Source organism: Chroicocephalus ridibundus, chromosome 16 (assembly GCF_963924245.1).
Source record: "Chroicocephalus ridibundus chromosome 16, bChrRid1.1, whole genome shotgun sequence".
Lineage (NCBI taxonomy): Eukaryota > Metazoa > Chordata > Aves > Charadriiformes > Laridae > Chroicocephalus > Chroicocephalus ridibundus.
Window position 1 is genome coordinate 2,222,743 of NC_086299.1, and position 24,871 is coordinate 2,247,613.

At 50.6% G+C, this 24,871-nt stretch overlaps 1 protein-coding gene across 6 annotated transcripts in view; it reads right to left on the reverse strand.

The window, feature by feature from the left end:
• Positions 1 to 24,871, reverse strand: part of CAMTA1 (calmodulin binding transcription activator 1) — a 295,455-nt gene that overhangs the window by 106,275 nt on the left and 164,309 nt on the right. For all 6 annotated transcript variants that reach the window (XM_063353609.1, XM_063353605.1, XM_063353607.1 and 3 more), the window contains one exon: positions 21,594 to 21,665. In XM_063353609.1, coding sequence (XP_063209679.1) covers positions 21,594 to 21,665 — 72 coding nt within the window. The remainder of the gene's footprint in view (positions 1 to 21,593; positions 21,666 to 24,871) is intronic.

Genomic DNA, 24,871 nt, shown 5'->3' on the forward strand with positions numbered 1-24,871 from the left:
CGATGGCTTCCAGCCACCGAAACGGACTCTCCTGTCAAATTATTTGTTTGGCTTGCCCTTAAATGCAACCAAAGAGTCCCATTATTCCAGGTAAAATGAGTCTTCCTTTCCTGCTTACATACCGAACTGATAAAGCTTAAAACCATTCTGCTGAAAATCATAAACTCAACTTCTCTTCCATTCAGCTTGTGCAAGCCTGAGGCAACACTGATAATATTATTATGGAAGCCATTTGCATAGGAAGAAATTTTTCTTCCTATTAAAAAAAAAAAAAGTCTTTCTGTATTTCTTGGTCTGCTTGTGGTGGAGAGAACTATGGCAGTTTCATCACTGTGCAAATTATCCGAAGATCTAAAGACCACACCACGGGAGCTTGCAAGAAGTCTGGCAAATACATCAGCGAGCCGCCTCCTCTGCATCCCTGGATGCACAACAAGCGCTAAAAAGACACCGAAGTTGACCATTCTTACTGAACCCTTGCAGGCAAACACAACATTCTGAAATGCAAAAGGAACTTCTCATTGAGCAGGCAAATGGCAGAAGAGGCCGCGTCTCTGTGCCCAGGCATGCCGTCGGTGCGTATGAAGACCCCCTGAAGAGGGGTTTTCACAGCACGGCTTTGGTCCTGGCGGCAGCTTCTGGCAGGAGAGAGGTTCCCGGTTTATCCAGAGCTGCCTGGGAAGCCCTTGGCTCCCGGCAGGATCCGGGGCATGTCCACTGGCTCGGGTTTCCATCACATTTTGGGAAGTGCTCACTCAAACCATTTTGCTGAGCCTCTCTATAATAATCACATCTCCCTCCTGCTACTTAGATGATTAATGGCTGAATTTGATTGAAAACCTGGTGCCGTGCCCCGTTTTCCCAAATCTCCCTGTCAAGAAACCTTATTCTGCTATTTTGAGAGGAGACCTCACCTTGCTGCCCATGCCATTAATTGAATAACTATCAGTTCCAATTTATTCCACTTGGCTACAAATTAGATTTCAGCTGGCTATTTCCAAGCCCTGCTTCAACGCAACCTTATAAAGCTGTGTCCCTTGGCTGGTGCCACTTGTCAACCTGCATCTGTTCTTGGTGTATTAAAAGACAACGAAGCCAGAAACCCGCCAGTCTCTTAATGAACAGAACCCAATACATTTGGCTTTGCTCTTTTTGAGCTTATCGTTGCTTTAATGAAGACAACTAGGCTTGGTATTTGGGAGGCTCAGCCTGTCCACCTGCAGCCCGCAACTCTCTATTTAAAGCAGAGCTACAGCAGCAAGTTAAAAACTGATCTCAGGAAGCCCAACAGCGTCATCACTCTCTCAGAGCAAAATGCCTTAAAAATCAAGACGTGTAGAAATAATTACTTATTTGCGGTTAACGCGCTGAACTACACTTGCAAGGCCACTTACTGCTCACTTGTCTGGGTCACTCCCCACGTCAATGGAGACATCCATGCAAGGGAATTCCTGTCGCCTGAGGAATTGCCATTTGGAGAGACAGGTCTTTTAATAAGCTCCCCGTGTGTGGAGTCCGCTCCACTCCCCAAGGGGAGTCCATGTGCGATGGGAGATTTTCTCGCCAGCAGCCCTCGCTTAATAGCAGCTGACCTGCGTGCACGCTCTTCTGAGCCTGCTGGTTGACCAAAGCAGGAAGGCGCCCAGGTTCCCGATTTGGCATCTCCTGCGTTCTTCTGATGGGAAACGGAGGGAGACAGAATGTGGACAACCATCGGCACGTTTCCTTGGGAGGGTGTCAGCACTGATCAGTGGCACAGTATATCACGAACAAACACTTTTAACAGAAACGCCGCATTTCAGGCTTATTTGTTTTTATACTTGCTGGAGAATCATGAATTTTTGTTGGTGCAAAAGCTCAAAACATCCTGTGAGGAATGAATATATTTGCAAGAGAAAAGAAGCCGTGAAACTCAACACTGCATCCTTCGTATCAATTAATCACAATACTGAATTTGCAAGGCATGTTTCCCAGCAAGGCCTGAAAGAAGATGCAATTGGGGAAGCCGCTGCCAAGTGAGTCTTACCTGAGCAGGTGGTGTTCGTTTAGAATACGCTGTCTAGGGATAAGGTGTGTTATAATGCAAAGTATTTTGTCCCATGTTTGCAATAAGCTTAAGGATATCCCTCCTTAAAAGTCCTAAAAGTAACGATTGACCGTGTGACTGGAGGATTTCACCAAAGCCAGGTCCTTCCACTCCCTTCAGAACAAATTCAAATGAAATCCCAGCTCTTTCACTATAATTTCATTTCTTTTTGGAAGTTGCCAGCGAACCTTGCACCTCGCTATCTGGCATGAGGCCCATGGCCTCCCCCCGAATCCCTGCAGGGTGACGCTTTCCATTTGCATCCCTGCTATGGAACAGGGCAGGATAACGGCATTCCGGGCTTCGACGCGCAGCCCGTGGCACAAGAGCATCCTGGCCAGCCCAGCAACAGGCACCTCCAGTGCAGAGTGCACACTGGTGTTCTGTGATCGCAGACCAATTTAATTCCTGTTAGAGTATAAAAATTAATAGCAGTAAAATGTCATGATCATCTCACATTAATTACGCATCTAATGAATAATTAGCTATGGACACATTTGACATTTTTGGTCGTTAATTTGAGCAAGTGTTTTAAGCCTTGAACAAAACTCCTCTGCGACTGGGATGATGGCTGCAAGTCGGTGCTTGGAGTGTCGACCCCAGCCCCGTGGGATGGAAGCACCAACCATCTCCAGCTCCATCTCCATTTCCATCTCCTCCATCTCCGTCTCCTCCATCTCCATCTCCGTCTCCTCCATCTCCATCTCTGTCTCCTCCATCTCCATCTCGTCTCCCTGCCATCGGCCGCACAAAGGGCCCATCAGCAGCGGCACCTTGTGCTGAATCCAGCCGAGGAGCCGAGCGGCTCCGCACCGGCCAGTGCTGCGTTGGTCAGTGGACAAAGTATGATTTAGGAAGAGAATTTCTCCACGCCACCTCTCTTTGCACCAAACCTGGATATTTGGACACAAAGCTGCGAGAAATATTTTTTCCTAAATGTGCCATGAATTTTGTGTAAAGCAAGACTTTAATTTTCTGTCCTAAGCGGTAGTTGTTTTTTTATTATAAAATCATTACACAGAAGGGCGAAGAGGGCAGAACCCTGCATGCTATAGATGCACGCATGTGTATTAGACACATCTCTGTCTCTGCTGGCCCAGGATTTCACTGTCTCTCTGCCGCCTCCCCCTCCAACTCCGCCTCTAACGTTTTGTCTGTAAGGGCTCAGGAATGAAGGGAAATAAGAAGGGAACAAATCTCTCCTAGATGGTAGAGATGAACTCTGAAGCGTTTCAGTTCAAAGGCTGCAACACACATCCACGGTTAACGAACACAACACGTCTCACACTTAGGATGAAGGGACATATAAAAAGGTCACGAAAGGCCAGAATTAGCACCAGATTGAGCACTAAAACCAAGACAGAAAGCAACAGATGTTTCCCTCCTAATTTACTCTATGAGGATCTTCTCCAGACAACATGCAATGTTGCTTGCTAATGAAGCATTTCAATCTTCTTGCCGTACAGCTCGGAAATAAGCATCCCTGAGGTCAGAGATGCGCTAGCAGGCAGGAACGGCTCCTCCTGGGCAGGCTTTGCCTAATTTTATAAACCCTATTTTTCGTCAAAGAGAAAATACAAATCTGTTTCCAAATTCACAACTAATTCTGACACAACTTAATTAACTCCTCTGGCTGAGTTGCCTTTCTTGAACAGTGATGCTTTAACCTCGTCGTGAACCCCAGCTTTCTGATGCTCCTCACAACCAATCTCCGTGTTACGAACAGCTGTGTATACACCAGGTATATTGATTTTTAAACTACAGGAGCAATCTACAACAGACCTAAAATAGCAAAGTATTTTACCTCCTATATTGCCACTTTTGCTATTTTATACCAAACTGAAGAACCCCGACCTGGCCCCATATGGCAGACCCCTCAGCCTCCATCCCTGACACGCTGTGGGCTGGGAACACCCCGGACCGCAGCCCGCAGTCAACAAATGACCCGCAGAACCAAGCTCAGCACTAAAACCTGCTGCCCTGGCCGGCCGCGGGCACCTCTGAGAGCTGCAATGGTCCAGCGAACCAAAAATTTGGGAACTGTTGCTTTAGAGAGGTTCTCCATCTCTCCAGCCTGTGAAATACAACCAAGACTGAGCCCTACGGCGAGCAAAGGTGCAACGCCCCGGGCAGATGGCATCGCTCGGACAGAGATCTCCCAAAACACAAGCCATAGGAGCCCTGCCCGAGCCTGACGGCATCGCCCTTACGATGAGACGGCTTAGACACACACTTTCCGAGCAAGACACATTCCTCCCCGTTGCACTACAGCTTAATTATAATGCTCTTGCAAAGAATTTCAATTTTTCCTACCATGGGAACAAGCTCCGTAATGAAAAGGCTTTATTAAAACAAAATGTAAAACACGGTATTAATTAATGAGGCTGTGCAGGTGTGTGAAAGCAGTCTCGCCCCGCGCGCGGTGCAGGGCGCCCGGTGAGGGTCTGCTGCGGCGTCACACCCCTGTCACGCTGCAAGAGGGACTTCCCTGGCGTCACACCCCACACACCAAAGGGTGCGGTTCTGGGGCTTGAATTCAGGTGAGAAATACTGAGGAGCAGCCGGGGACGGGACCTAGAAACGTGCTCCCTGCAGTAATTCAGTACGACTTTTAGAAGAACACCAGTGATGTCTTCTTGCCAGGACGGCGCCCAAAGAGGGATCTGATGGGCGGAATCTTACCAGGCAGAATTTCGGAGGGAGATGGAAGGCAGCCAGCAGCACTAAGGTCGAAATGCCTTAACACACAGAAAAACACAAGCTCAAAGGCCGGCCTGTTTGACATTGGTGTTAAAACTCACACAGATGGAAAGCCAGCCAGAGCCGAAGAGTGACGAGAGATGCGTTTAGCTACAGTCAGGTCAACGCCAACCTGCAGATCACGTGGGTTTTCTGGCTTTTCCTTTTAACGTTCAGACTGAATTTGTGGTCTTCCTTCGTTGTTTGGCCATTTGTACACATGAAACCGCTCCTGTGTTGATGACTCTTTGAATTGCACGTATAAAGACACACTGGCAGTCGTGTGATGGCTGTACGTGGTGCGGGGACACAAATAGCCCCTTTCCGTTTTCTTTTGACAGGAGCGCTTGCAGCACTGCGGAAGGATATTCTTCTTTCGTTTGAGCTAGCTTATTTGTTGAAATGCAGCAAATTATACCAGAGCAGGTGTGCGCATTATGCAAGGCTATTAAAAGGAGGCTGTTGGTATCTTATTCATATGTCAACGTAAGAAAACCTACTGATTATATACGTTCAAAGGCAGTAAGAGTGCAGATAATATTGGAGGTATAGCCTGTGTTACAAATCTGTTTTCAGGGTTTCCTTTTGGATGATTCTTACGGTGTAGGCCAGATACCCCTCGGCGAGTAAAATGGCCCTTACGGCCCATATTGCTACCAGCTAATCCCTCCAAGTAAGCACAAGCTATTAGCAGAGCCGCTAGCTGCTGCCCCGCAGGAGGTTCCGTGCTGCCCCATCGCCCCGGTGCAAGGACACCCGACCCTGACGCGACAGAGTGGTGGCGGGTGTTTGGGAGAGGCGTCCATGCCCGGGGGTCCCGGCACCGCTCCGGCGCCGCTGCCCGGCTGTCCCGGAGGATGCTTGGAGCGGACGGGGATGGGCCCCGGGCGCCGCCTCGGGGACGCTGCCGTGGGAAGCGCTCCCTGCCCAGGGCAGCAGCCTGCGGCGCTCCGGGCACAAGCGATCCGAGACAGCCTTTAATTACACCCGTCTGCTATTCCTTAAACAGCATCCTGTCTCGGCACACAGGGCAGGATGGCAAACAGGAAGAATTAAAGCTGCACAGGCTGCCAAAAAGGGGGCACTTCCTAACTTCCAAGCAGCTAACTTTGAAATCAAAAGTTAGGATAAATTTATACTGAGTTTTAATATAATTACGCAGGCCTCTATGTATAAACATACACACAAAGCATGCTTTGTTTTGCTCGTAAAAAACACATGCAAACACATCCTCTGCATGGCTGAGATGCAGCTGTTACATTCCGAGTCCCAGCATACAGTGAATTTTTATGGCTGAGCTATAAACCTCTGAAAAATGAGGTTTATAATAGAAACCCTGACACCATCTAAAATATAGCAGCACTATTGGGTGCTGCTGTAATATGGCCCTAATTTATAAACCACGGAGGAATCCTGTTCCATTTTGAAACTTACAGACAGTAATCTAGAAAAAAGGGTAAACCGCGAGGAAAAATGGTCATGTTGTCCATGAGCTATAGCGTCTAGTCCATCCAACAATTCAAAAATCAAATAGGATGCCACAATATTTAGGCCACGCACTGAATCCCGGACTGTCACAAAATAAAAACATGGTGTGTCCTCGGACGGGGGCATATTTCATAAAGCCATGTGCCATTCCCCATGCCTCTGGGCAGTATTTTTCCAGAACACTAGAAGTAAAGAAGAAAAAAAGACCAGAGAAACACAACCCAAACCCTCCAGTTTTGCTTGACATAATAAATGTTTTTGCAAGAGGGCTTCAGTGTACTCCCATTTAAATCGAAAAAAAGTGGCAAAGCAAACAGATTGTTTACTCACAGGAGACAAAAGTTTATCGCTAAACATTAGGAAAAAGCTCTCGGTGCTTTGAGCCTCCAGCTCTGCGTTGAGGAGACGCATTGAGGAGACGGCAATTCACAGGGCAGCGCTCTGTCTCGCTGCTCGCCGTCCATTTTTCCGCAGTACGCTGGACCAGAAACCTCTTAGAAATCTTTACGGTGACCCTGAAACGCTAAGCAGAAGTTTCAACCTTGGGATTTATGTTTGGGGAGTCACTTTGTGCCTCTCCGGTCATCACTGCCCTGGGATGCCTCTCCCAGCGTGGAGCGGGAGGAGGGAGCTGGACAAACAGCCGTCCAATAAGAGCGATGCTCACTTGCAATTTTTGGGAAACAAACAGGAACCTTTTGGCACAACGGTCAGAAAAATCAAGAAGGCGAGCAAGGATTTCATTCGTCGCTGCCATTTGCTTCAAAGCCTGGAAAAAAGTCCCTTCTCCCCTTCAGAAGGGAGTTAATTCACCCCAGGTACTGGGATCACCCCACGGACTCACACTGAAGGGATGCTATTCCGCAGCAAGAAACGACACTTTAGGGCTCACAGCTGCCAGGTTTACCTTGAAATTTTCATTGTGGCCATCCCAGATTCCTTTCCTACTTCCATTAAACGGTCTCCTTTTGCACGCTGAGCATCAAAGCAGACTAAATCCAGAGTTATTACATTTTTCCCGCTAAAGCTATTTCCCGGTAGACTTGCTATAAACCAAGTGCAAGGTATTCTTGTCGGCCACGTCCCTGCCCACCAGCGTGGTAACGTTTTGCCCACCGCGGGCTGAGCCCTCAGCCCTCTGGTCTCTCCCTGCACAAAACGCGTGGGTTTGCCGGCAGACAAGGCCGTTGGCCTCAGCCCAAAGCGTCGCGTCGCGTCACGCAGCTGCGCTGCCCCGAGCCCTCAGGGGCCGGCACGGCAGAACGGGCAGCGCCGGGATGCTGAGATGGGCGCGAGGGGCTGAGCTCTTCATAAACCGTTAGCAGGCTAACGGGGGCATCTGCAGGAGGAATAGGCACTAAAACCGAAACTAGATACAAAATAAATATTCCAGAGCTGGATTTCTTAAGAAAGATTCTGCTGAGCTATAGTTCCACATCAAACTTTTATTGAATACATTTTCTACTGAGAATCTGTGTACTAAAACCAGTCAGAATCACATGAGAGGAGTATAAATTTCATGTACAGTTTTCACTGCAAATATCCTTCAAGAGAAAAAGCAAAAGCACTTTTAGTCAAGCGTGCTCCACATCCTTTCCTTCCTTTGCCCTGCAACGTGAGCGGAAACCGGAGCCCAGGCAGCTCCGGTCACAGAATCAGAGAACGGTGGGGGTTGGAAGGGACCTCTGGAGATCATCACGTCCCACCCCCTGCCAGAGCAGGGTCACCCAGAGCAGGTGGCACAGGAACGCGTCCAGGCGGGGTTGGGATGTCTCCAGAGACGGAGACTCCCCCACCTCTCTGGGCAGCCTGTGCCAGGGCTCTGCCACCCTCACAGCAAAGAAGTTCCTCCTCGTGTTGAGATGGAACTTCCCATGTCCCAGTTTGTGCCCGTTACCCCTTGTCCTGTCCCCGGGCACCACTGAGAAGAGCCTGGCCCCGTCCTCCTGACACCCACCCTCGAAGTATTTATCAGCGTTGATAAGATCCCCCTCAGCCGTCTTTTTTCCAGACTGAAGAGACCCAAGTCCCTCAGCCTTTCTTCATAGGAGAGGTGCCCCCGAAGCACCAGCGGCTGCGGGAAACCTCTGCCAGAGGGATGCTCCGCCTGAAGCTCAGAGCGAGGGGACGGATTACCACCCTTTGCCATGCCGAAGGACGGTCCCTAGGTCTGCTTCGCGGGTAGTGAGGCTACAAAGCAGCTGACGTTCTAAAGCAAGTGATGTTCTTAGTGCACGATACTAATCCACGCGCCTTCAGCAAACACTGTTAAAACCCAAACTTGATACCACTTCTTTGCAGAACTCAAGAGCTGCCCCTCCAAAAATTATGCCGGTCATGTTAATTCCTGAATCTGTAATAGATTTCATATTTGATTCTACAAAACCCAAAAATGAGGGTTTAGTTCCCTGGAAGGACAATAGTTTCTCACTGTACAAACAAGAATACGGGTCACTTTGAACTTGGAAAGACTCTAGGATCTACAATGATATTACAGACAGAAAAGCTATTCTAGATAACTTCTTTTAGCAGCTTCCCAGCATCTAATAGTTGTAACTTCTTCCCCCCAAAAACTACAACATGAACTCAGAAAAAAATTCTTTTCTCAAAGGTTTCCAGATTTGTCAGCACAATGTAAATATTAAAATGGGTCTAGAATCGAGCCCCTTTCAGAACTGAAACGGGTCTCGGCTGCTGCCCTGTCCTAGGCGCTCACACGGCTAGTCTTCCCTGGGATATTGAGTTACCCGGCTCCTGAGAAGAAAATTACACTGAAGAAAAGGTCAATAAATGGCAGACAGGAGATGACACCCCGTAATAGTTATAATTACTGTTAATCAGAGTGCCTCACTGCACAGGCAGCAGGTTACAGGACATATTTGCTGTATTTTTCCATGAAAAGAGGAATATTGCTACACGATCCGGCATTGGTACCACAAAATGTAAGATTTCCTGCACCGACGCCGCTGTATTACAGAAAGCCCAGCGCAGTTACATCGCCTCCACGGAAACAAGTGACCTTGAAAGATGTTGCATTCATTTTTCTTTCTGCATTTTTTTGGGGATGGATTTAATGTTCAATAAAACCCGAAGAATAACAGCATTTGAGGCTCGAGCTATTTGTGCAAGTGCCAAGCACTGCAGGAGGAGTTCAGGGCTGATTTCTGCACTCGCTCAACACGTTCACGGCAAAACTGATGTCGTGGCTCCACTCTCTTCGCTGGAGGCTGAGCAGGGGATTTGTTTTCTACGGGGATTCCTTTTCCTACAAAGTTTTACACCACGCACATAAGGCAGATTCTTAGCAGGGCAGATGCATGAAATGCAAAAACACGAGATGAGCAAAATTTGACTGATGTGTTTCAGAAAGGCAACAGTTCTCAAAGTATCGTGGAGATAACTGACTCTGGAGGCTGAAACACACGGCGATGCCCGGGCCGAACCCCCTTCTAGCAGGAATATCGTCCTGCACGTCCCTAAGGGCTGGGGACAGACAATACTTGAGCGCCCGTGCTGCGGGTGCTGCGCCGGGCGTGGGCGCGTGGAGCGTCACTGGGACTGTCCCCTGCCACCCTCCCTGCGGGCAAGCGCCTTCTCTTCACTTGCTGCACCGAGGTCAGAAACACCTTCAGCCTTTCTCGGGAATCTTTTGCAATATTTGGTTGCCAAAGGAGGACAATGTGAAGACACATTCAATCCAACAGACTTGTTTTGTGCTGGTTGCGTTATCAGGAAATCTAATTTCCCGGGAAGAGGCCATCCCATTTTACAGAGACTAACCTGATAAAAACCTCAACCTCTATTTTACTCTATCTGAACTGTGCTTTCTTTACTGCTGATGGCTAATAACTCTGGCGCGAGCTAGCAGGCTGTCATACGACATACGTCTTGTGGCAGCGTGAAGAGCAGATGCAAACCGGCTGACATTTAACTGAAACAAATGTACGGTAAGAAAAATCTTGCACTTTTTCCTTGACGCAGAAAATGATGCCCTGAGGTACGACACCTGTTCGGGAGGGAAAGCCATTTAGGTCGTTCTGCTCTGGCTTTTGCCCCTTCACTAATACCTTAAAGAAAACCATTGAAGGAGCTCGCAGAGGACTAAGACCAAGGTCTGCGCTCACCATTCCCACGGAGGTGGACCCATCACTTTAAAGCGCAGACCATGCACTCGGGGCCGTTTTTAATATCCTTTACTGACTTTCCCTAAGGGTAGCACACCATATATATGTTCACATACGTGACAGCCACTTTCCCATCCATTGGTCTGACATGAGACGCCACCGCAGGTGAGGTCTGGCGGGAGGGACGGGGTGATAAAGGTGGCGGCTGTGGGAGGCGTCTGGGGCAGAGAGTCCTCGCACCAACCAGCGGGGCAGGGCGAGACGGAAGGGGCATCGCAGCTTCATTAACCAGGGTCGGGCGGCAGCAACGCAGGACATCGGTGACAGCCGAAGGCAGCCATTCAATAGAAAGGCAACAGACAGAGACTCCTTCGGAAATAAAAGATGATTTTGAGAATAAAAGCAACCGAGGTAATAAGCGAGATGCTGACGCGGGCAGGAGGACAGCAAGAAAAGCATTCAAAACTGCAGGCACCTGGGAAGTGATTTATCCGGAACACTTATAAAAACGTGCCTTAACAGATAAACTACAAAAGGGGGGTAACTCACTGCAGGCCAAAACACTGCATATTAAAAGAAAAAATATCCTGCATTAGGAGGGACTTCAGTCCTGGCAGCATCTGCTACAAGTCCTCTGCTGCCCACGCCGAAACCAACTCCAAATCTCTACTCTCACATTGTAATGTGCGTCACTACAAAATTCCAACCCAATCCCCAATTAAGCCTCTTCGGCAAGGGTGAAGCTTCAGCCGACGGTGTAATACATTCACGGACACCTGCAGACCTAATAATTGACCGGGGAGGATGCGGATGAGATCAGCAAAATTGCTGCATTCCTACCGCAAGCCTCAGTGTCCTACACCAGGAAACGGCTTTGCCACTGCAAGGTGCATAATTTAATAAACCATTAACTCAAACCTGAGGTGAAGTAAATTCAGTGTATTATATATTTCAAAATAGCATTAGAATTCAATTTAATTGTCACCAAAAGCCTAATCCTCAGTATACAGAGCATATTAATAAAGTGTCTTGGAGCCTGTGGTTTGATTTAATTTCCAGCTGAGCCGTGCTGTCACATCACTGCGATCCCCGCCGTGAGGATATCTCGCCGATAGCAGCACCGGCCCAGACCGGAGCAGAATCCGGACAGACGCACGCTCCCGCCTTCCGGGGCCCTGCCGGGGGAACGGGTGGGTGAATGCTCGAGAAAAAGCAACGCAGTTCCAGTCGCGTCGCTCCTGGGTCACCAGAAGTCATGTCACTTTGTGCCACCGCTCCGATGCTGACGCTCCCCGGCGATGGCAGCGTCCCCGAGCTCCTCCAAATGCCCAAAATCTGCTTTCTGTTTGTGCGGGAGTCGGCCGTCTTCTGGGCTCTTTTACGTCGCCCCTGTAATAACTCCTCTCCATCAGCAACCCAGGCACGTCCCTCAGCAGTTTGGGAAATGCATCTCTTCTATAAATGACAACAGATTATTTAAGCAACAACTAAAGCACTCTGACTGCTTTTTAGTTTGCTCGCATTAACGTCAGTCTCCTCATATATCTAGGGAACGAATCCGGGATTTTCTTTAAAACGGTCGAGAGCAATACAAAAATAGCAGACTACTCGTCTAAAATAAAGTTATGTGTTTGAAAGGGTTGGAAATTGTTTTTTAATCACTGGCGTCTTTCTTCTGGAATATAATCTGCCGGCTATACGTTTTGCTTTTCTATCCAATTTCTCAGGAAAATGCAGCAAGTGTGTTAATAAATAATTTATAAAAACATTACAAAAGATAAAGCACTCCTGCTAAAATGTTTCCAGCCTCCGAGATACCAGTTCATTTGTAATCCTCTCCGCCTCCCCGTCGCTGGAGCATCAGCAGAGGGTTATTGCTGCCTTTCTCCGCAGTCCCATTTTACTCGCCCTGCAGGTGTCAAAACACATCTTTGTTTTGAAGGTATCCGGACTGGTACGGCCCAGCCTGACTTGCGAGCTCCATTTTATCTACTACAGGTTTTTGTCATGAAAAACGTTTTTCAGGAAAGCAACATCCTGATTTATTTTCGTGGTCCTGCGCACAAGGATGGATGTAAAACGCAGACGTGCTGCTGGCTCTCCCGAAAAAGGATTCTTGTAGGTGCCGTTCCCTCCGGCGTTTTGTCCTTCCCCCAACGGCGCCGGGACAGGCTTTCCGTGGAACCAGAGGGTGGTTCCGGTGCACGGGGCAGCGGGTGGCTTCGTTCTGAGGAAGAGGAAGGGGAGGCTGGGAGGAAGACAGCTTGTGACGAGCTCTGCCAGGCGGAACTTAACTTCAGTGAAGCTGAAGACTCTATGAGAAGCTAACATTAGCGAGCAAGTAAAACTTGAAGGAGGAAAAAGCAAGCAAAAATAGCCTTCAACTGAATAAAATCATAGAATAGAATCACAGAACGGTTTGGGTTGGAAGGGACCTCAAAGCCCACCCAGTGCCACCCCTGCCCTGGGCAGGGACACCTCCCACCAGCCCAGGTCGCTCCAAGCCCCGTCCAACCTGGCCTTGGACCCCTCCAGGGACGGGCAGCCCGTGTGTGTGTCTGTTCAAAGAAGACTGCAGGACTGAAGGTGGGTTTCAATGGATGCAGCTGCTCTGACAGCGGGTCAGGGGATGAGAAGACGAGTGGAAAGCAGAATATTACCCAAGGGTATCCCCCAGGCGAACCACCGTGGGCAGTGGGGCTGCTGCCCCCCGGCTCCCAGCCCCGCTGTGTCCCCCCTCGCCGGGGCTGCCCCAGCCGACTGCGCTCTGCCTGCCAGAGATTGGGTAAAACCCCAGCGCCTTCAGGCAATACCCTGACCGAGAGGAGCCGCACATCAGCCCCGAGCCAGCGAGGCAACCGCGCTGCCCAGGCACGGCCCGAACGGAGCTGCGAGCGACTCCGTCCCCGCAGCACGACCGCGGGTGGGAGCTCCCCCCGGCCGCCCCAGGGCCCCGGTGACGCTGCCAGGGCTGCAGCGGCTGCCGGCGTGGGGACAAGAGGGCGGCTGTCACTGTGGGTGACACTCAGTGCCCATCACCAGCGCGGGCTGCGACAGCAGCCCCGGGCAGACGAGGAGTGAGCAGGAGGGAGATGGGGACGAGCAGAGCTGCAGCAGCTGGGTCTGCTCACAGAAACGCTTCCTCGCGGGTTCCTGATGCAAAGGAGAGAGATCCTCCAGCAAGGCAGCCTGCGGCGGCGTGGCTTTTGCTTCGCCTTTATTTCGCTAGAACACTGGAGCACAGCAGAGCACAACAGGAATCGTTATCGTCAAAGCTACCTCTAATGAAGTTTTGGGGCACGCGTGCTAAACAGAACTTGAGTTCTGTACAATGTGCAGAGCCACAAAAAGGCTCCTTCAAACCTGTTCAACGATCCATCCCACCACTAAACGGGGCTTTGCCGAGGGCGATCCCAGCGGGCACCGGGGCTTGTGGAGATCGGCCGCTGGGCACCAGCCTAACGCACCCCGCAGCTTCTGTCCTCTCTCAAAATGAAGGAAAAGGGCGAAGGCGTTTGTGAGGAGGCACAGCTAACACCTCTCTTACATGGTTTTTCTGAAATCCATTTTCAGGAGTAAATATTTGTTAGAAATATGACCAAAAAAAAAATAATCATCAAAATAATGAAAACAGAAAACAATTACAAAAAAGTTAACAAAACCCTTGGAATTTCAGTGTGACTGAGCAATACTTTTTGCACAGTTCATCAATTCCAGGAGTATTTCAGATCTTTAACGATCCCTGAATAACGTGAAGGGAAGTCTCGAGACTCGGCTGTCCCTGCGAGAGCAAGGCAGCAGAGACACGGCGAGGAGCACCGGGCCTTCGAAAAGAGCGGCGAGAAGATGAAAGGAGACAAAGGAGAGCGCGGCCTTTCAGAGGGATCACGTCACAGGAATACTAAGGCAGCCTGAAAAGGGTAGCCACAACTTTTTCGTTCGCCGAAACTGCTTTTGCAGAGGGAAGCATCGTGAGGGCCAGCAGAGACGCAGAGGGACCGACTGCTGCATCCTATCGACTGCTGCCCAGAGCGGGTACCAAAAGCGCTTTTTCTGTTGGAGCTCAGAGCAAAATCAATGCAAAAGACAATTCTGCTCTCCTGGCCGCGCCGTGTGCTCCCACCACGCTTACTGTCGTCTCTGAAAGCATAGCTCCATGTGCACACTTTGCACTGAAAATAGGAATCCAAGGCAATTAAAGCACGTCTGCTTAAAAGGTCTGTTCTGTAAATACCCACCCGTTGGTGGGAGGTCCTTGCCTGGTCCTGCAGAAATACTCCTTTCCGAAGAGATGCCCGTGATGAAGAGGCTCCGAGGAGGATGCGTCTGGCTGAGCGAGGCCACCAGGGTTCTCGTTAGCTTCTCCCCGTCACCCCACGGCCGAAGGAGAAGGCAGAGCTCGGGCAGAGGGGGACACTGAGGAGCGCCACAGCAGCCAGGGAGCACCCGAGCCTTTAGAAACTACGTCATCTTGAACATGAGAAAGGCAGGACTTTTTCTTCCTTTCGACCTTGTTTGTGGCTGCATTTTAGGAACGTGGGAGTTTCTGTGTCTGTTCGGCACCGAGCTCCGTCTCGGCTGGGGCATCGCTCTGCATTTTTCAGCAGAGGTTAACCCTCGGATACCCGCAGCCTCTGACCATAGAGTAACAGCAAACAGCACCTTATACCACCTTACACTTGTATGCTCTTCTGGATTTCCTTAGCTTTATGGCACGCACTGAGTGACGGCCTCTACAAGGGGGCAGAGACCGTGCATGCAGACACTGCAAAAGCAAATATTGCTAAAGGCCATAGGCCCCAAAGTGCCTCCACACAGGTCCTGAGTGCCATCGCCACCATCACTGCTGGACGGGATCCTGGGCCTCGGACCATTCGGCCGCTGTCGCAGGGTCACCCAGTCCATCCGTGCCGCGATGCTGCGGTGTCGCAGCGGTGTCGCAGCGGTGTGCTCGGGATGCTGAACCACGCTCGGCCGGCTAGGTACCCCCGCCATCCTCTGCTGTACTTCAATGCACGCTTAATTTCATCATAGAGGCTAAAATTCACTTTGGGAAAATGTGCTAGCATAGCGGCAACAGTTTATATTCCCATTAGAATAAACGCAAAAGCTCATTATTCCACGAGTGTCACTTATCCCTTGCTCCCCAACAATATGGGACCGATCTAAAGTGCCTACACACAGCGCACGATCTTCGATGCTTTATTGCCCAGTCATTTCTATTTTACCCAAATGAAAAATAAAACCCCATTAGTAAGCAAAAGTCTCAGGAATTTTTATGAGATTGTAATGCTTCCAGTTTATGTTGAAAAAGACCAAAATCCTCAAGCTGTCCGTTGCTCCTCCAGCCAGGGACGTGGAAGATGCTGCTGACGCAGCGCAGCGCGAGCCATCAGACAGGGCAACGCTGCTCTGCTGGGGCCCCATCCAAAAGAAATGGGAAGGTTTTCCTCTCGCTAAGGACGTAATGGAAAATTTGAGGAAAAAAATGACAGAATGAACACCAAATCTCCGCAGGACAGCTGCAGACCTCATGTGAAATACTTTAACTGATTTTCAGGCTTTGATACGTTCTGCCCACAGCTTTCCGATGAGCTGTGTTTTCGGAAGGGAACACTTCAGGGAACATCAAGCATCAGTGTAGACACTAATAGTAATAAACAGCTGAATATCAAAGTGCATCAGAAGGAAGGATCCAGGAAAAAATAGTTTAAAGATAAAATACTGCAGACGCTAAAATTTAAGTCTCCGACATTAAATCAGGGCTTACGGACACTCTGCAAGGTAGAGCTGGTGCATGCAGAACCACGGGAAGGATAACGACAGCCCGCCACTCTCCCCTGCCCTTTTCTCCCCCGCGGTGAAGCATCCCAGCGGCTGCTGAGAACACCCTGCGAGTGCGCAAGCGATAAAGGCGAAACGCAGTTTTCCCCCTGCGCTCCTACAGGACGGAATTATCACGCTTCAGCGACCCCCGCGAGAGCCCGATTTACGGCAGGGCTCGGGGGGCTCTGGCATCTCCCCGTGTCCCGCTCTGCTCCCCGACCCACCTGCGAGGACAGGGATGCTTACCCGCCTTCGTCAGCTCTGCATTATTCAGTGAGCAGTTAACGCGCATACATGCGAAACAGGTATCTGCCTAGATATTGCTCTCAAACGCTTGTTAGTCTTAATTTGTTTGATTGGCTAAGATGAATAGGTAAACACCAACATCCCTATCCACTCCTATCAGTATTCCCTGCACTTCCCATTCCCACAAGCATCTTTATCGAGAAAATCTCACCTGTGCAAATGCTACTGGCAAACAAACAAGCTCATGAACATTCTTTGAACAAACGCATGGGCTTTACTTGAATATATGATCGTAATTCATTTTATTTTATTCCAGTTTTTCTATAGCTGAATGGGAGGATCACTCCTCCCATGTCATGTCAGCAGCACTGTTGAATACTCCTGATCTCACCTTGCTGAGGCTGTTGCTGTTATTAAATTACTGCAGAAAGTGGGGAGTCATTCAAAAACACCAAACAAATACTAAGAGTAATGAAACCCGAGTGCCTAAAATGCACATTTCCCCCATATTTAGGCAAACAATTACAGAAAAGATGGCAATATGGGAAGTTCTGCCCCATGTCATGAAGAACTAATATTTAGCCACGGTCTAAATTCATAGAAACTTTTCACCATGGCCCCATAGCACAGTTTACGTACTTACTAATTAAGAAAACGGGCAACACTTTTTCTTTCACGCGTTACTTCTCACAACTGCAGCACCTTAACACCAGCACTAAAAAAGACATCGGAATCTGCTAAAGGCCGGGTGGAAACGGATGACTGTCCAACAAACTCAGAGTCTGCAGCTATGGCACAAGCGTGGAAGAAGACAAGAGACGCATCGCTGCTCCCGGGCAAAGACGAAGCCTGCCTCCAATAACCTTTGCAAACAGCAGCCAGCCCCGGGAGCCTGGCAGCTAGATTAATTCTAAATTCCTGGGGTGCCAATTACCAATACGCAGAAGGGAACGCTGCGTTTTGCTACTCAGCTGTGCCAATGTTTGAAAATTGTCTAGATCTGAGAATCCACGTTTTCCCTGCATTAGTCATTGTGAGTACAAACAGGGCTTTTTTCTTCTTCTTTTTCCATTGACAGACGATCTGGAGCCATTCCGAAGGTGCAGACCCGCGCGGCGCGGGTGCTGGTACAGACGAGCCAACAAACCCGTGTCTGCGCGCTGAAGCCCTTCCAGGAGTCTGGGGACCTGCCATCACTCACACCTAAAAAAAGGCTTCAGCAGCGTCGTTCCGCGCTTGACTAACTGCGAACAGCGAGGGCACTGCTGCTTTTAGGAAGCTAGAAGGTAATGCAAAAATTTTTTTTTAAAAAGTGCTACTGAAGAGCCCTCCCCAGCGCCCCTGGTGATGACGGCCCTGAGGTCATCCACGTCCTCAGCCCTACCCTCTCCTCTGCCTGTTGGTCACACCATGGTCTTATGTTTCTAGAAATCAGAAAACTGAAAGAAAAATCTAAGAACCCACTGTTGGAAAACATCACCACCACCTTGGTCATGCCTCCATCGCCCGGCTCCAAGAGGTCCACGTGAGAGGCTGCCAGTGCCCAGGGCTGGACCGTCTCCTGCAGAGACACCACAATGCTGGCGCGGCAGTTACAGCATCTATTACAAATATTAAAGGTGTTTGGGGTAAGGCAGCATTTAAAATCCATTACCAAGAAAGCTTGACGTGTCTCAAAAATGCAAACCCCCTTCAGAACGGAGAGGAGGAGCTGAGCTGTGGTGCCTGTACAGCAGACCCGCCGTCACAACCGCTCCATGCCAGCCCCCCGTCAGCCACCGCGCTGCCGTCGCTGCCTTCGGCGGGAGGACGGATCCTGTAGAGACTCACAAAACAGTGTTTTTCCTGCTGATGGTTCAAGCTGACTGGTTTTCACTGCCTATCCCTTTGACCAGTCTTCAGGGAGAAGGCACGTTGTGTCAATCATAAACGACAACGCAAAGTTGTTTAAGTACGAAATCGGACACCGCCAATATAATTAATGGCTACAGCACAGCATAAATGCACAAGAGAGACCGCTGGTCTCTGTGGCTTGTTTGAGTCTTGGCCTTTATGCTGAAAACGCTAGTCAGAAAAGATCAAGAACAATTGCACAGGGATTTTTAATCAATATCTAACCTGACAATAGGATTTGGAGGCAGATCATCCCATAAAACACAGGCGGCATCACAGACTAATTGTATTTACTTCCTATTGACCAGAGGCTCGCAGGCAGAGCGCTCCGTATCCCAGGAAGGTACCACATGTCTCTCTCAAAAAAGCGCGTCACCCATTTGCCTCTGGGAACTAAAAAGCCAAACATTTTGCTGGAGGCTCATGTTAAACACTGCCCCGTCTGTACCCGTTTGGGATATCAGTGTCATTTATTGGGTGGTGCTGAAGTGGAAGACTCTGAAGCAGATGCACAAAATACCTTCTCCCTCTCTCTCTCTGGTCTCACTCCCCCCAAATTCACTGTGGAGCTGAACAGAAACACCGTGCAGATGTTGGGAAAGCGTCACCGGCTCCTGGCCAGCGCTGCTTAACCTTGAGCGCGCGATTGAAGGATGCCCATTTGTGCCTGGGAGACGGTGCCATGAATCACAGACCCCCGTTCCTCCCGCAGCGAAGGCACAACGCGTCCTTGTTTCTCAACACCAGTAACAAGATGTCCTGCATCACGTTTTATAAATAGGCTCAGAAGAAACATGCTTCCCATCCACCCATCTCAATCCCAAGCAATTACCAGAGCAAAGATGCCTGAACGTCCACACACCCCCTCCGCGCATGGAGGAGCCAGACCCCAGGCAGAGCTGAGGAGATCCCGCGCAGCCGCGACGCAGCTCGTTGGAGATGAGCTGCCAACTGCCACAGCAGCCACCGCCAGAGATACCTCTGGGGAGCACACAACAAAAAGAAAAAGAAAGACAAAGCTCGCAATTAAAGACAAGAGGGGTGACTTCGGAGGGGAGGGCCTGTGGGGGACCAGCTCAGGCTGGGCACCCCGCTCCGGAGCAGGATCCGGGGTCTGCCCGTGGTCGGGGAGCACTCGGGCTATACGGGCGTCGCTCAGGCTGATGGACAACGGGTCGAAATCATGGGAAATTTCCCAACGGAAAGGTGGGCAAAGCTAGAAAATGCTCTCTCAAAGGTAATGGAAAAAGCTTTGCAGTTTGGGAGCGAACCTCCCTAAAGGTCACAGCCCAATTTTAGGTTGGAGCTCAGCAGTTTGGTTTTGCGTCATCAGTTCCTCTTGGGATCCAACAGGAAGGACTCTGCTGCCTGCCCTGAATTTCTTCAGAAACAGGGTCCTGCCTTAACATTTTCCGTTTATGTGACAACACTTCGTGAGCCGAGCTGCCCTTCAGGGACGCTGGAACCTCCCGGCGCCGTGGTGACTGCGCCGGGGCTGCGGGCTCTGCGGAGCGGTGACGAGGGGGGACCTGCGGCACCTCTGACCCCCCGCAGCACCGGGCACCTCCCCGAGCTCCCGGGACGGTGGGTGGAGGACGGTCCCACCAGGCCCCAGCCAAACGCCTGTTCCTCAGCGGGCAAGAGCAGAGGGACCAAGGCACCTGCCCGCCGTGTCCCCTCTGCCGTCACAGGGACACCCGGGCAGACGCTGGCTCGCAGAGCACCGCCGTGCCGTGCTGGCAGTTACGCAGAGGGAATTCACAGTTTCCTTTGAATTCCCGTGTCACGCTGCCCGTCATGGGCACCGGCCAAGACAGACGCTAACAACAACGCGAGCAGCTGTCTGTCTCCCGGGCAAACCAGACCCCAAGTTTCGAGGTGTTTCTCAGTTCATTGCACTGAACTGTGAACATTTAATGGCTCCTTCATCGTATCTACACCCCGCTCCCCCTCTTCTCGCCGCTCGCTGCATCCAACCACGGACGCGGGTCAGGACCTCGACTGCGGGGAAAAGCGCTAAATGCTGCAGATCAACGCGACCACGTTTTTGGTGAAGTCACAGCCTTTCCGGAGGTGGACACTGCTCCCACCGCTGCAGCACACGCTCCCCCTTTACTTACACGCAGAGGAGGCAAATGGAGCTGACACACACACAAACGTCACGAAGGATGGTGACATTTCGTTCACGTTCCCTTTGATCACTCCCACGGCGCGGGCACCGTCCTCCGTGGGCCGTGGGGCATCTTTCACAGACCAGTGACAGCAACAGCGTTTTCTTTTTTAATACGGAAGCGCAATTGCAAAACCGTGGGGGAAAAGGGATTATTTTCCATTTGCTTCTTGAAACAGATGTCACTTCCCTCAGACCTGCTTGTTTTCAGGACTGCAGGGGTTTAATCTTTAAAACAATAATATTATTACAATATGCATCAAATGCTGTTTTCTAACAAAAGAAAACAAATTGCCTCAGCTTTGTAAGCGGGGTAACCAGTCAGTAACACAAATAGCTCCACAAAGGTAGGGTTAGCATCTCGGCCCAGCGATCGCCCACCCTGGGGAAACTCCTGCCCGTCAACCCAAGGGCCCTGGGGGGACCAGGCCACTACCAAACCATGCAGAAACAAGAGGAAAACTCCGCTCGACTCCTCCCGCGGCTTCACTGTGCCCACAACAGCCAGAAGAAAAGCCATTGAGTGACCCAAAAAAACTCCCTCGAGACTAAACTCCGCACCGGCAGCAAGCAGCTCCACAGCAAGGCTGCCCACAAGGTCCACCCCGGATTCCAGCACAGCCACAGGCTGATTTCTCCCCCACACCATCGCGCGCCCGTGGAGCAACCGGCTTCCCCAGCTCCTGTGCCTGCCCCGCTTCAGGACGGGAAAACACAGCTGAGAACCTAAAAGCCTTCAGAATAGGGAAACGCGACTCAAAACCTTAAAAAAGTCTCACTTGAGCTGACTCTCTGTTTAGGGAACGTTTGAGCTGGCATCATCTCTACATTTGCTACAGAAAATACATCACACCTCTGAACAGAGACACGCAACTAAGAAAATCCATATTCCCTTCAGACAAACAAAATCCCCCCAGGCAGGGAAACACGGGACCGCCGACCTCCTCAGCAGCAGCCGAAGGGGGCCCTGCGGGCTCGGCCGGATAAACCCCCCGGAGAGAGGAACCGGTCGCCATCCTACCTGCAGAAGCCAGTAGCACCTTCTGTGAAACGTGGGGATGATGGAGGAATGGACGTAGCAGCCGTACAAGCACTGGGGACACAAAAAGAGAGACGGCAGAGCCGGGTTAGTGGAGGAAACCATCACCCGCGGAGGCAGCGCCTCACCCGCTACCGGAGGATGTTGTTTCTGAAGTCGGTCCACGGCTGGTAACACAAAACATGGGATTATGGCCCCCCAGCATTTGTTTTAAATTGCCCCAGGTCACAGGATCCCTCTTCAAAGAGCCTCTGCGTCCCGGCGCGATGCGTCCCGGCACAATGAGTCCCGGCGCACAGCACGGAGATGGGTTTGGTTACCTGCGTTTTCGTCTTTGCTCCAACATATTTTTAGTTTTTAAAAAGCACAACACAAACATCTCTTTTTCCATGGTTCATCACCTGGGTATGTAAATTGAAAATTTAGGGTTTATAAATTGGAAAAATTGCTCTCAGATATTTTATACAGCAAAATGCCAAAATATGGTTGCTTTTTTCTTCTTTTCTCTTTTTTTGTTAAAGGAACTCTGCTTCTCTGATTAACTGAAATCAGTAAGGCTAAGGAATTCCTTCTGCAGGAGAAAATCAAACTTTAAGTATGTTAAAACTTTTCAACACTGCTTTCGGATGGAAGCTAGGCCCAGCGCAAACCAAACACACAAAACTGTTTTTAATTTAAAAGATCCCGATACAATTCCTGTCCACGAGATTTGTTTATTATTAAGAGAGCAATACTATTTTCCAACTCTGCTGGCTTTTAATATAGCGCGCATGGGGGACGGGTGTGCGTGTAATGATGTATTCTCCCATAGCAAAGGTGATTAGTTTTCCTTAAATGCGAGATTGCAACAGCCCACGAATCTGCTCGCAGCTTCTTCGGATATTTCCCCTGGAAGATCACGGGTCACGCGTATTTTAGGCACACCAGTATTCTGCCATTATAGAAGGAAAAAAATAAATAAATCCAACTAGAGCAGACCTTAAGGGGAATTTCTTTTTTTTTGTTTTACTCCAGCGAATGCATCGATTGTGACGACTCCCAGCACTAACGCGCTCTCCGCTCGCTCGCAACCCTGTCCGTGCTCTCCCAGGGGTCCGCACCACGCCGGGGCGTGGGAATCGGCACCGAGCGTCCTCCCGGCAGGACGGGACGGCCCCGGACAGACTTCAGCAAGACTTTATCCCCGTTAAGTGGGACCCAACTTGCCCATGGGAAGTTCCATCTCAACCCGAGGAGGAACTTCTTTGCTGTGAGGGTGGCAGAGCCCTGGCACAGGCTGCCCAGAGAGGTGGGGGAGTCTCCGTCTCTGGAGACATCCCAACCCCGCCTGGACGCGTTCCTGTGCCACCTGCTGTGGGTGACCCTGCCCTGGCAGGGGTGGGACGGGATGATCTCCAGAGGGCCCTTCCCACCCCCAGCAGTCTGTGATTCTAAGCGTATGGCTACTGGAAAATCTTATCACTACATCACCATCCCAGTTGTCTCCACTACCTGCTTGTGCAGATACGGATGCCACGGCACCAATGGTGATGTGAAGGTTGATGGGTGGCACCAAGGCTTTACCAGCGTGGGCGGGGATTCCCTGCGCTCGGTGCCCCGGTGACACCATTATCCCATCCACGCGCCAGCCTGCGCCGGGACGCGGCTCCGACCGTGCCATCCCCCAGCACAAGGCACCGGCCGCCCGCACAAACACAAAGGGACCAGTAAATCTTCATTTATAGCCCTTCTGTGTGGAAGGCGCCTCACAAATGGTGAGAACTCTCTGCTAGCCACAAGCTCGCCCGCCCGGTGTTGTCCACGTGCCCGTGGTGGGCGAGCAGGGAGGGAGGCGAGTGCCCGGCATGGCCACGTATCGGCCAGCACAGGGGAGGCTGGTGGCAGCGTCTCCTCCCCGCCACCACCGCTCGCAAGGTCGGCCTCAATTAAAAAGCATTTAAGGACTGCTGGCTGCCATCACCCTGGCTATTTTTAAAATACAAATGACAAAGATTAATAATGTTTTTAAATGTGTCAAGGATACATTCCACACACACAAAAAAAGCAGGGAGAAAAAACAGAGAGGAAAGAAAACCTGCAGAAAATAATCCAAAGAAAAGCTTAACATTTAAATCCCACCACTCAGCCTGGGGAAAAGCAGCCACCGTTTGTTTAAGATAATCCCTGACAGCGACTCCCGGCTGCACGGCACCGGGGGCTGCAGCAAAAGGTCTTTAACGTTTGGTTCTGCTGACTCAGAGCTGGTGCCCCCTCTTCGGGAAGCGGCGTGGTGGGTGCTGCGTCTCCCAGTCCGACCAGTTTCCCAGCCAGGACGGGGGATCTGGTCCGGAGCACGGCGCTGAGGAGCCTTCGCAACAGCGAGGAACACCCATCGCAACGCAGGCAATAGGCATCAGCACACATCAGCACACATCCGCACACCCCCACGCCATTCACGACCCCCATTCGCTGTGAAGCCGATTGAAACCTCACCATCATTAAAACAAAAACTAATGAGAAGCGCTAACGCTGAGCTCCCGGCAGCTCGCTGCATTCAGTGGGCAGGAAAGCTGCTCTCTATCGCCAGCTCCGTCTCGCATGTAATTCTAGAGGTGTCAATAATGAATTACATAAAAGCATCCCACCTCCATGAAACTGGTTTTCAGCATTTCAGCAAACCGTTAAAAAAACCCTAACGGTTCACAGAACTTACAAGGCAGAAGGGATTTTATCCAGAACGTGGAAATCTAGTTCTGGATTGATGTTTTGGGGCTGGAAGTTCCAGCTTGGGTGGCTGGGGTGAAGGAGACCCCTGCGTAAGCCAGCCCCCGGCCTCGGAGAGACGGCGGGGAGCTCTTCGTCACGGGCGCCGCGGGATTGCAGCGAGAGAGAGAGCGCGGCTGCGGAGAAACGCGCTGCCGCGGGAGGAACGCCCTGGAAACCCAGCTTCTGGAGTAACGACAAGATGAGTGATGGCGGCAATAAAAACTACATTAATTTTCGGATAAAAAGGCATAAGAAAATGTTTAAGATATAAATAGAAACCGTAGAAATCTGAGCTTCGCTGTTTTGGAGGATTTTCAAGGTTAATGAGTTAAGCGCTGTCAGATGACATAAAATCTGAAGTTTGGTGGCACGGTACGTGTGGGTTGGCAGGGGGAGGGTGCAGAGGTGACTTTCCTGCGCCCAAGACAGGGCAGCGCTGGACCCTCTGCCCCGCACGGGGCTGGTGCTGCCACGCGCCCGTCGGCGGGGGACGGTGGGGGACGGGACGCTGGGGC